Here is a 13,179-nt window from a genome sequence, read left to right as displayed (position 1 = left end):
CGATATTAATATATTAAAATAATTTAAAAATATAAAAAATATATTAATTTAAAAAAAATTAAAAATTTAAAAAAAAATTTAAAAAAAATATATTTTTGAAACTTAATGCAAAACAGGATTGTCTGCAGTAACTTGCAGTTCTAATTGGTTGACCTTAACATGGTGTGGCATGATCCCTTACTCATAGCTAGAAGCTAATCTCTTGAATGTTACAGGTAGAGAGGTCCCATTTCATTCACTCTCTCACCCCACTTGTAGATTACTTACCTGACATTGACTCGAGGGGCTGCGCACAATTAACCTATTTGTTGTTAAGGGGACCAGTGCTCCATTTCTGTAGATGCTGATAACAATAAATATCAGCCAGCCAGGAAGAGAGAGGGAGGGAGAGGTTCATGCCACCAGGTGGACCCTCCAAAACCCTTTTCTTCTACCAACTCATATCTAGGAGCGATTACTGCGAGGACACAGTGTCCGCCCAGCGAAGTACTATAAAACATCCCCAACTCCACTTGAAGGCTAAGTTCCAAAGAACCGAAGCTCTCACATCCCAATGTACTAGGCAACACCAATATCCACCAACCAACATCAATCACTCTACAGTTTGCTAACTCTCCTGCAAGCAAGCACAGAAACAGATGGGGAGATCTCCATGCTGTGAGAGAGCGCACACCAACAAAGGGGCATGGACTAGAGAAGAAGATAAGCGTCTCGTTGCTTATATCCAAGCTCATGGTGAGGGTTGCTGGAGGTCCCTACCAAAATCAGCTGGCCTTCTTCGTTGTGGAAAGAGTTGCCGTCTTCGATGGATCAACTATCTACGCCCTGATCTTAAGCGTGGGAATTTTAGTGAAGAAGAGGATGAGCTCATTATCAAACTCCACAGCCTCCTGGGTAATAAGTAAGGCTCTAATTCCTAAACCCGCCATATGTAGCTAGTTTTAATGGAAAAAACAGTAACTAAGTTTTTATTCTACTGTCAAGGTGGTCTCTCATAGCGGGGAGGCTGCCAGGAAGGACAGATAACGAGATCAAGAACTATTGGAATACCCATATAAGAAAAAAGCTGCTGAGCAGAGGAATTGACCCTTCGACTCATCGACCAATCAATGAATCAGCCCTTGACAACATGACCACCTCTCTCGGTGCAGCTCTGAAAGAAGAGATCACTTATGGCTTTGGGTGCAAAAACCAGAAGAACCCAAACGGAGAAAAGTGTCAGGAATTGAATCTTGAGCTGAGGATATGCCCTCCCTATCAGCATCCACCTCAGTCAATGGAGAGCATAGGCAGGAAAATAATGTGTTTCTACTGCAGCTTAGGATTGAAAAACAGCAAGGATTGCAGTTGCAGTAATGACAGTGACGATTTCCTTGTTATGAAGAACGGTACTCTGGATTACAGAAGGCAGGAAAATAATTCTAAATTCGGCTTATTTATTGTGAATAGATAAAGACAGATTTTTTATATGGAATCTCCTTTCTCAGCTTGAAAGCAATGATGCCTAAGCTTAATGACCTATGAAACTGTCCACCTAAGTCCATAAATTAAACAGCCAATTCCCCCCTTCTGTTATCATCAACATTGTCAGTTTGTGGATGCAGATAGATTGTTTTATTTTTCTCCATCTTTCCTTATCTTCCCCTGTAAATTCCGATAGAAAAGAGAGATGATTATGGATAAGCAGTGAGAGGAGGAGAATCAAAAGGTATCAGATGGAAGTGGGTAACCTATCGGAGTCATGCATAAAAGAAGAGAGAGACAGACAGACAGACAGAAGGACGGCACATTGTTGATGGCTCAATATTCATTTAACGCATGCCTACCACCTACTTAACAATTGTCCCAATAATCAAAAACAAAATTGGATTCTGTGAAATGTTTGTGATATGTTCTATCCCTCTCTCTCTCTCTCGTCTTTATCAATCTTCACAATTTAGCCTACAATGTTAGTTGTACCTAGCTATACCAGTCCTTGCATGTTCGAATGCAAGTTATACATGTGCAGTAGGGCACCAATCAATGTTAATTAGCTGACAACAGCCACGCTCTGAACATATATAGCAGGAGTAAACAAACATGGAACCAAGTAGTTATAATCCACAATCATCTTCAAAAAATCTTTACAGCCTGCTGGGAAACTGTAAATACCAACTCACACAAGATTACATCATACATGGCATTGACTGTGAAAAAGAGGACTTCCTTACACTTGCCATTTGCCACCAGCGACAACGCCCCAGAGCATGCTAGTAAGGCAGGGTGGGAAATGTTTATCATTGGAAAGATGGTAACAGGTCTCAAACCTCTGCTTTTCCTCCTAGTGTCTTCCCTCAATATAGCAATAGTGAAAAGAACAGTAACCTATTTATTGACGAAATAATATTTATGATGGAAAGACATTACTGGTACGCTGGTTTCTGGATCGACCTCATTCTTTCACTGGTGTTTTAGATAGTTGGAATTTACGTCACAGTTTTGGTAACTTGGAAGCTGGAGGACTTTCATATGTAACACCGTAGACCTTGAGGGTTTTCATGTGATAGATAAGAAAGCATGATAAGCAAACGGAAACTGAAGCATGCAACAAATGGCAAGTCACCATGAATCAAATCATCACTGTCAGTACTCATGAGTCATGAATCCAAATTTCTTGCACAGACGGACTTCCAAACAAAGAGGTCATTATTGCAATGACAATGACCAGGCTATTGCATTTGTTGCATAACCACAATTTCTATCCACAAGGAGAGCTTACCAAGACTATTCCCTGCATTAACAAATGGAAGAGATGCTTCTGGCCAAGCTACTAATTAGTAGAGGTCAGAAAGATTTTGCTGAATCTACCAAGCCTGCTATCAACAACTCAGGTCTCACATCTATAGAAAGACAACCAATTCTCTTAAATCGAGGCCGAACAAAGATACCTATCCCCTTTATTTTAGCAAGATATACAAAATTCATATAATAGCATGTAAACGCTGCAAATTCTAAAGCAAGATATAATAGAGTTCAAGATTGCTGAGACAAGCAGAACTCCATGTGAAGAGAATGATATCGATGATTAAGAAGGTAGAAATAAATTATTATTTTGTAGACATCTCTGTATTATACATCACATGAAGATGGACAATTTCCTATATCACATTAAAAATATTCTCCCATAATAGAATAAAGGCCAGAAACCCATAAGCTAATAATAAAACAGAAACAGGGATTTATGTGGCTCAGCAAATATACCGAAGACTCCAAACATCAAAAACTCCATATCGCTTCTGAAAACTACAATGCACGAAAACTGTCTGCTTTATCCAGTCTGGCAGTACCTGAACTTGATGATTCACCCATTGCATCAGGTGAAGCCGCTACATGGGATGATTCTCTCTTCAGAGAAGTTGGTAAACCTGAAATCTCCTGAAACATGAAAGACAAAAACAGCGTTTGATCAGATTAATTGTTTTTGTGGACTGAGCACAGACCTAGCTAGAACATTTCTGATATGGTCCAGGGTTCACATCAATTTCTTAGATAAACAAATTAAACATCTAGAACATACTAACCATACCAAAAACCTTCATCCAAGAATCTAAATCATTGAATTTGTGGAAATTACCAGTCAGATCCACTCATTCAATTGATGAGATTTTCCCAGAAGAAACATTAGGTAAAACTAGCACAAGTCATCTAGAAATTGCTCACATCATCCTTTATGCATATGAACTTACAGAATTATGGTTGCTAAGTTATTCCAACTAACCAGAAACTGGCTGTAGTGTATTACCTTCATTAAATGCAACCTCAAGGCAGCAGGTCGAACTTGATTTCCTATGCATGCCATCACAAACTTTGAATACTGAAACAAGACATCAGCAGCAGCTTGCTTTTTCTCTTCAATCTGCAAAACATCATTACAATTAGACTTGAAATAAAGAAAGCAGCCAACAGCTTGGAAGATTTTAGGGATTATTCTAAATTTCCAATATTGACACAATTACAAACGCAACTACTTCAAAACAAAAATTGTTATTAAGAAGCAGGAACACAAACGGCATTTTTTACAAACTCGACAAGGTATTCAACTTCCAGGAAAACAGACAGAGGTAACCTGAGGTTAGATAAAGGCAGCTTGCATCGATAATCTACACATATCTGCGCAGCTAGGGCACACTATTTTCCTCTGCTTTGTAATTTTGATTACAGATAAAGAAAACCAGCACTCCAACTACATATGTTCTAAACATGGAGCAGAAAGAGCATTATGTACGGCCATCAAACTAGGCATCATGTTATTAGACGAAAAAAATCGGTAAAATTAAAGATTATGATTTTCATTAGAAATAAAATCATTGAATTAACAAATTATTCGAAACCCTAACTGGAAACGGAACAGGGCCTAGATCATTACGAAATTAATTAACATCAAAATCATAGATAATCAACTAATTTCTTAAATTAAGAAGATGCATATAACAAGATAGATAAGCAGCCAAAGTTCTGGTATCATTTCGATCAGAATTCGAAGTACCTAATGATTTCGGAAAAGATAACTGATTTAGAGATAATCAAGAGATAAACATGAAATTAAATAGAAGTAGAGGGGGAAAAAAGGAATCTGAAGCAGAGAACAATACTGCGTACCTCATAATCTTCTTTCATGGCCTAAACCGTTGCGGGATAGGATTGATTGAGCAAGACGGTGTTAGTTTTGAAATTATACTTCCATTTTGCGTTCTCAACGTTAAAAATATATAAATATTAATGTACAGACGCTGCAGATGTATTGGCCTATTAGCTCAGCTGGTTAGAGCGTCGTGCTAATAACGAGAAGGTCGCAGGTTCGAAACCTGCATGGGCCATTTGTTTTTTTTCTAAAAGAAGACAACTTGCATTAAAAAAAAAAAACTAGATATCTTGTTCACTGCTTTTACATATATATTAAAAAAAAAAAACTAGATATCTTGTTCGAAACCTGCGTACCTCATAATCTTTAATATTAATAAATATATGTAAAAGCAATTATTTCAAGGTCTTTTTTATAGCAATTATATTTACAGAATTTTTATATAAGGTAATTAATATGATTATTTCATGTGTATATTGAAAAACAAAACTTGTTTATCAATAATCAACATCTAAATAACTTTATAGACAAAATATACACCTAAATTTCATGAATGCCATTAAAATTGTAGTTTACGAATTATTTTTAATTTTGTAGCGTCTTTTCAAATTAATGTCTACACTATATGTTTTTTATATTTTATTTTTGATACTAAATAATTAATAATAAAATTTATTTAAATAATACATAATTTCAGTGAAGTTGAAATTAACTTATTAAACACTTTAATTATCTTTTAACTATGAGAATAGCGTCTTGTACCATGAATAAGATTATTATAGTTGTTATTATGGTCATAATAGTTTAACAGTAGAAAAGTATCTACAATATTACATAAATATAAATAACTTAAATTATTACTGTAATAATAGCTGGTTTACAACTATAAAATTAATACAAGACAAATATCAAAGAAATTATATCAATATAAAGGATAATTTACATTAACTATTAGTATTATTTACAAACACAAAAGTTGTTTGTTACTTTTCAAAATCCAATTTTGCTTCATTAAATATAAAATAACAATTTACAGTCATTATGGGAAATTACTTTAAATTGAGCTAGCAGCTTAAAAATTAATTAAATTAACTATTATAACAAAGATATCAACAATGTTGCCTTAATTAAAGGGATCGTATAATGGAGATCAGAGAATGGAAGAGGGAGAAGCTAACGATTCTAGAAAAAAACTAGTGAAAATAGATCTACATACTTTAAGATTATTATATGTATATATATAATGATTCGTAAAAACTAGTGAAAATAGATCTACATACTTTAAGATTATTATATGTATATATATAATGATTCGTGAGGATATATTTATTTTATTAAAAATTTACTATATTTTTTACTCAAATCTATCTGTATTATCTGAACCACAAGAAGATGAATATATCATTGGTAAGACTGCAAAAGTAAAACGAGAAAAAGATGAAGTGCTTTGTCAAGGGCATAAACTGAATACTTTGACTAATCAATTTTATGACATCTTCTCCAATTTAAAATCATCAAAAGAAATTTGGGTTATCTTGGAGACACATTAAAAAAAAAATTAGGTTTTGATTATTTTTTTACTTTAATTTTTTTTTTTAGTATGAGATTGCTGACAATAAGCCAATCGTGGATCAAGTCCGTGGAATTCAACTGTTGATATCAAAACTTAGTGGTTTGGATATTAAAGTTCCTGATTCACTTAAGTGAGAGCTATTTTATCAAAATTTCCTCCATCTTGGAATGAATATAAGAAGAAGATTTATTCTACAAACAATTATATATTTGAACTGTTTTAAACATATTTGCAAATTAAAGTTCAATATTGTATGCGTGAATTGTAAGTAACAAATTCTAAAATGAATTTGATTACTGGAACTGGTTCATCAATAACTCAAAACAATTTGAAAGTGTAAAAAACAAAAATCAAGAAGAAACAAAATGCTAATAAAAAGCATAGAGTTTGTTTCTATTATAAAAATAAAGAGCACTACATAAAAGAGTGCAGATTCAAGAATTTCAACAAGAAATGTGGTTCTTTTAAAGCGAACATGGTTAAAAAAGATGAAGTCAGGGAGTTAGTTGCCATGGTTTCAAACATTCAAATTGGAATGATTACTGAATTAAATATGACAACTAATGTTGTAAAGATTTCAGATTGGTGGCTAGATTCTGGTGCAACAACTCATATTAACAAAGCATGGTTCAAGACTTATGAAGAATTGAAAAAACCAAAAGAGTTCTTGATGGGCAACAATAATTTTACCAAAGTTTTGGGAAAAGAAACTATTAAGTTGTACTTTATTTCTGAACAAAAATTATATTTATTCAATGTGTTTCATGTTCCTAAAATTAGAAAAAACATTGTATATGATAGTCTTTTGAGCAAAAAAGGTTTCAAGATTGTTTTGGAGTTTGATAAGATTATTATAACTAAGAATAGGATATTTGTGGGAAATGGTTATTCCTGTGATGACATGTTTAAGTTCAGTATTAATAAAATCAATGTTATTTCTACTTATATGGTTAAATATACTTCTTTTATTTAGCATGTTAGATTAGAACATCTAAATTATAGATATTTAAAATATATATGTAAGCATGATTTTATTTCATATCAATATAATAATAATAATAGTAACAAATCTGAAGTATTATTTCAAGGTCTTTTTTATAGCAATTATATTTACAGAATTTTTATATAAGGTAATTAATATGATTATTTCATGTGTATATTGAAAAACAAAACTTGTTTATCAATAATCAACATCTAAATAACTTTATAGACAAAATATACACCTAAATTTCATGAATGCCATTAAAATTGTAGTTTACGAATTATTTTTAATTTTGTAGCGTCTTTTAAAATTAATGTCTACACTATATGTTTTTTATATTTTATTTTTGATACTAAATAATTAATAATAAAATTTATTTAAATAATACATAATTTCAGTGAAGTTGAAATTAACTTATTAAACACTTTAATTATCTTTTAACTATGAGAATAGCGTCTTGTACCATGAATAAGATTATTATAGTTGTTATTATGGTCATAATAGTTTAACAGTAGAAAAGTATCTACAATATTACATAAATATAAATAACTTAAATTATTACTGTAATAATAGCTGGTTTACAACTATAAAATTAATACAAGACAAATATCAAAGAAATTATATCAATATAAAGGATAATTTACATTAACTATTAGTATTATTTACAAACACAAAAGTTGTGTTACTTTTCAAAATCCAATTTTGCTTCATTAAATATAAAATAACAATTTACAGTCATTATGGGAAATTACTTTAAGCAGCTTAAAAATTAATTAAATTAACTATTATAACAAAGATATCAACAATGTTGCCTTAATTAAAGGGATCGTATAATGGAGATCAGAGAATGGAAGAGGGAGAAGCTAACGATTCTAGAAAAAAACTAGTGAAAATAGATCTACATACTTTAAGATTATTATATGTATATATATAATGATTCGTGAGGATATATTTATTTTATTAAAAATTTACTATATTTTTTACTCAAATCTATCTGTATTATCTGAACCACAAGAAGATGAATCTATCATTGGTAAGACTGCAAAAGTAAAACGAGAAAAAGATGAAGTGCTTTGTCAAGGGCATAAACTGAATACTTTGACTAATCAATTTTATGACATCTTCTCCAATTTAAAATCATCAAAAGAAATTTGGGTTATCTTGAAGACATATTAAAAAAAAAAATCAGGTTCTGATTATTTTTTTACTTTAAATTTTTTTTGAGTATGAGATTGCTGACAATAAGCCAATCGTGGATCAAGTCCGTGGAATTCAACTGTTGATATCAAAACTTAGTGGTTTGGATATTAAAGTTCCTGATTCACTTAAGTGAGAGCTATTTTATCAAAATTTCCTCCATCTTGGAATGAATATAAGAAGAAGATTTATTCTACAAACAATTATATATTTGAACTGTTTTAAACATATTTGCAAATTAAAGTTTAATATCGTATGCGTGAATTGTAAGTAACAAATTCTAAAATGAATTTGATTACTGAAACTGGTTCGCCAATAACTCAAAACAATTTAAAAGTGTAAAAAACAAAAATCAAGAAGAAACAAAATGCTAATAAAAAGCATAAAGTTTGTTTCTATTATAAAAATAAAGAGCACTATATAAAAGAGTGCAGATTCAAGAATTTCAACAAGAAATGTGGTTCTTTTAAAGCGAACATGGTTAAAAAAGATAAAGTCAGGGAGTTAGTTGCCATGGTTTCAAACATTCAAATTGGAATGATTACTGAATTAAATATGACAACTAATGTTGTAAAGATTTCAGATTGGTGGCTAGATTCTGGTGCAACAACTCATATTAACAAAGCATGGTTCAAGACTTATGAAGAATTGAAAAAACCAAAAGAGTTCTTGATGGGCAACAATAATTCTACCAAAGTTTTGGGAAAAGAAACTATTAAGTTGTACTTTATTTCTGAACAAAAATTATCTTTATTCAATGTGTTTCATGTTCCTAAAATTAGAAAAAACATTGTATATGATAGTCTTTTGAGCAAAAAAGGTTTCAAGATTGTTTTGGAGTTTGATAAGATTATTATAACTAAGAATAGGATATTTGTGGGAAATGGTTATTCCTGTGATGACATGTTTAAGTTCAGTATTAATAAAATCAATGTTATTTCTACTTATATGGTTAAATATACTTCTTTTATTTAGCATGTTAGATTAGAACATCTAAATTATAGATATTTAAAATATATATGTAAGCATGATTTTATTTCATATCAATATAATAATAATAATAGTAACAAATCTGAAGTATGTGTTCAAGCAGTGATGACAAAGAAGTCTTTCTAAAGTAGAAAGAAATTCTCAATTACTTGAGTTAGTCTATTCTGATATATGTAAAATAAATGGTATGTTAATAAGGGTTGGAAAAAGATATTTCATAACTTATATTGATGATTATTCAAGTCTTACCAATGTTTACTTGTTAAGAACTAAAGATGAAGCTTTTGAAAAATTCAAGAAAATGATAGAAAATCAAAAGGAAATGCAAATTAAAGTTCTTAAAAGTGATAGAGATGAAAAATACTTTTCTAAGAAGTTTTTTACATTTTATGAGAAAAACAAAATAATTCATCAAATGACAATATCCTATACACGATAACATAATAGACTTGCTGAAAGGAAAAATAAGACCTTAGTGAATATGATCAATATCATACTTTTGAATGCTAAATTACCAAATAATTTATTGGGTGAAGCCTTACTTACTGTATGTTACATTCATAATAAAATACTATCTAAAAAATTAAATGTTTCTCTCTATAAAACATGAAACGGTAGAAAAATAAATCTAAATTATTTTAAAGTGTGGGGTGAGTAGTGTTTTTATAAAATTTTTGATCCTCAAAGAAAAAAAATTAGGATAATGTTTACTTGTTAAGAACTAAAGATGAATAATCATCAATATAAGTTATTAAAGAAAATTCAATGTTTACTTTTAGAAAAAAATTAGGACCCAAAGGTCTTAAAAGTATTTTTATTGGTTATGCACAAAATTCAAAGGCTTATATACTTTTGGATTTAGAAACTAATGTGATTGCTGAATCTATACATGTTGAATTTATAAAAAATAAATTTATAAGTGATTCAAATAAATAAGAACCAAATCTAAAAGTAATGACTCCTAGCTCAATATTAAGTGAAAAACATTAAAACCTAGAAGTAATAGGTTCAAGTAAACCTAAAATAAGTTAAAAAGTTAGAAAGGAAAAACATATAGATACATATTTTATTTTTACTAATTCAATTGTATTTTTAATGAAAGATGATAAAAATACAATATTAAAAGGACTCCTATAATCCTAAATATAGAAGATGATTCACAGACATTCAGTTAAGCTATGTCTTTAGGGATGTTGCTATTTGGAAAGAAGCGGTAAATAATGAATTGGATTCAATATTATTTAACAATAATTGGGTCATAGTAGATTTACCTCTAGGTTCTAAGCTAATAAGATGTAAATAGGTGTTTAGAAGAAAATACAATACCAATAGTTCTATACAAACATTTAAGGCAAGATTAGTTATCAAAGATTTTACTCAAAAAGATGTTGATTCTTTCATTAGTTATCAAAGATTTTACTCAAAAAGAAGATGTTGATTCTTTTGACACTTATTCTCTGATGATAGGAATTATATTGATTAGAGTTTGTTTTTTGTTTCATATTAACATCAATTTATAAATTGTATGTTCATCAAATGGATGTAAAGATGACTTTTCTAAATATAAATTTTAAGGAAGAAGTGTATATGGAGCAACCTAAGAGTTTTATACTTCTTGAAAATGAAGAAAAAGTTTGTAAATTGGTAAAGTTTTTATATGATTTAAAACAAGCTCTGAAACAATGGCATGAAAAGTTTGACAAAGCAATTTGTTGAATGGTTTTCATTATAATGATGTTGATAAGTGTATGTATTTCAAATTTATAAAATATTTTGGTATGATTATTTGTCTCTACGTCAATGACATGTTAATATTTAGCACTAATATGATTGAAATAGTTGAAAACAAAAGGTATTTCACTTTTATCTTTAAAATAAAAGATCTTGATGAAGTTGATACAATTTTAGGTATCAAAGTTAAGAAATATAGTAGTGGCTATAAACTTAATCAGTCACATTATATTGAGAAAATGCTTAATAAGTTTAAGCATCTTAATATAAAGGAGGCTAATATCTCATTTAACTCTAGTATAAAGTTAAATGATTATTGTTATAAAACAATAACACAACTAGAATATGTTAGTGCTATTGGAAGTCTTATGCATATTATGCATTGTACAAGATCAGATATAGTTTTTGCTATATGCAAGTTATCAAGATATACATGCAAGCCGAATACAAATCATTGAAAGGCCATTAGAAGAGTTTTTGGTTACCTAAAAAGAACAATCAATTTAGGCTTGTTTTATTCTAATTTTCTAGCTATAATTGAAGGATATAGTGATACAAGTTGGATGAATAATTCAAGTGATAATAAGTCCACATCAAGATGGATTTTCTTACTTGGAAAAGGTGCAATATCTTGAGAATCTAAGAAACAAACATGCATCTCTCATTTTGTCATGGAATCAAAATTTATTTCTATAACTGCTGCAGGTAAAAAAGCAAAATAATTAAGAAATATGTTATTTGATATTAAGTTATGGCTACAACTTATGTCAGCTATTTCTTTATATTGCGATAGTGAAATAACTATTCTCGAGCTTATAGTAATATTCGAGAGTTGATTACAAATGATAAGTCAAAACATAAAAGCATTCAACATGGATATATTCGAGAGTTGATTACAAATGGTATAATTATCATTGTCTATGTGAAGTTTGTGAATAATTTAATGGATTCACTCATAAAAGGACTATTTAGAGATATGGTATAAAAAACAACTAATGGAATGTGGTTGAAACTTGTTATTAAAGATATCAGTAATAGGAACCCAACTTCGGATCATCAAGAAGCTTATCTCTAAGTTTAATGGGTAATAATAAGTTATTATTTTATATCTGTTGGACACTGATAATTAATTTGAGTCCCTATTCTGATAGTATTCAGTGTGTTCTATTACGTAAATGAGGATAAACATAGACTCTTAATAGAATTTAAAGTTCGTGTTTAATTTTATAGAGACATGTATAATTTCACCTACATGAATATAAAAGTGGTGTCGCTTTTAACAAAAATTAGGGTTTTTTCTTGTAAATATTTATGAAAAATAAGATTTTAGCACATGATCATAATAGTGTTAAACAATTGTAAACCTCTTTAAGATTTTAGACAATATTGTGTGTGTAATATTTTTTTTCTACAACAAAAGATTTGGTTTAATCCGCGGACACCAATAACTTTAGTAGGATTCAAGTTCTAACATTAATTAGAAGTTTAAATTGCAAAATACCTTCTTGTAAACATAATTATATCAAGTGAAAAGACATTCATTACAAACTAGTAGGGGATTGTTAGTGTAGTTTTTAAATAAATAAAGAAAAAAAAATATTTATCCCATATTGAAAAGAAATACTCCCTTCTAATCTTAAAAGTGTAGGTTTCTATTGTATAGTATATTAAGCCATAGTGGCCAGACTCTTCTATTTGGCTTTCTAATATTATTATATAGATATTTATAATATCAAAAGATAACATTTGAAACTTGACACTTAATATGAACAATTCTACTATTTCATGAGTGTTATATTGTTTTATGAATAGTCATATTGTTTGACGAATAGTCATAATATTTCATCAATAGTCATATTATTTGATGAACAATTATACTGTTTCATCGTTATATTTCAGGTCTATAAAAGCATATTACTATACAGAAAAGAAACATAATATATATATATATACTTTTCTTGGTCTTATCTTTTCATTCTTTTAGAATTTTAGAGAGCTTAGTTGTATCTTGAAGGTGTTATTGACACGACTAAAAGATTGATGTCTTCTCCCAAGTGTAGGAGTGTCGAAGTAATAAATAACCCG

General features: G+C 29.7%; 2 protein-coding genes and 1 non-coding gene across 3 annotated transcripts; 2 read left to right on the top strand and 1 right to left on the bottom strand.

The window, feature by feature from the left end:
• Positions 1-333: 333 nt before the first annotated feature.
• Positions 334-1,888, top strand: LOC105138702 (myb-related protein 308-like). Its single transcript, XM_011044873.1, has 2 exons — positions 334-901; positions 985-1,888. Exons 1-2 carry the CDS (start codon positions 639-641, stop codon positions 1,451-1,453), a joined length of 732 nt encoding a protein of 243 aa, XP_011043175.1. The 5' UTR covers positions 334-638; the 3' UTR covers positions 1,454-1,888.
• Positions 1,889-3,043: 1,155 nt separating this feature from the next.
• On the bottom strand, positions 3,044-4,737 carry LOC105138701 (uncharacterized). The gene is made up of 3 exons (XM_011044872.1): positions 4,639-4,737; positions 3,782-3,895; positions 3,044-3,414 (listed from the first exon to the last, which is right to left on the bottom strand). The coding sequence occupies exons 1-3, from the start codon at positions 4,654-4,656 to the stop codon at positions 3,283-3,285; spliced, it is 264 nt and encodes an 87-aa protein (XP_011043174.1). The 5' UTR covers positions 4,657-4,737; the 3' UTR covers positions 3,044-3,282.
• Positions 4,738-4,782: 45 nt separating this feature from the next.
• Positions 4,783-4,856, top strand: TRNAI-AAU (transfer RNA isoleucine (anticodon AAU)). Its single transcript has one exon. It is a non-coding gene; the product is annotated as a tRNA-Ile (tRNA).
• The last annotated feature ends 8,323 nt before the right edge of the window (positions 4,857-13,179 follow it).

The sequence above is a fragment of the Populus euphratica genome, unplaced genomic scaffold, assembly GCF_000495115.2.
Source record: "Populus euphratica unplaced genomic scaffold, PopEup_1.0 scaffold82.1, whole genome shotgun sequence".
Taxonomy (NCBI): domain Eukaryota; kingdom Viridiplantae; phylum Streptophyta; class Magnoliopsida; order Malpighiales; family Salicaceae; genus Populus; species Populus euphratica.
The sequence above is the reverse complement of the archived record's forward strand: the minus strand, read 5'-3'. Positions and strand labels throughout refer to the sequence as shown.

What these genes read in the sequence shown, in the direction of transcription:
- LOC105138702 (XM_011044873.1), top strand. Translation starts at nt 639, where the DNA reads ATGGGGAGATCTCCATGCTGTGAGAGAGCGCACACCAACAAAGGGGCA. An exon ending in CACAGCCTCCTGGGTAATAA is followed by an intron (nt 902 to 984) that starts GTAAGGCTCTAA and finishes TCTACTGTCAAG; the next exon opens with GTGGTCTCTCATAGCGGGGA.
- LOC105138701 (XM_011044872.1), bottom strand. An exon ending in TGAGGTTGCATTTAATGAAG is followed by an intron (nt 3,415 to 3,781) that starts GTAATACACTAC and finishes TTCATGTTTCAG; the next exon opens with GAGATTTCAGGTTTACCAAC.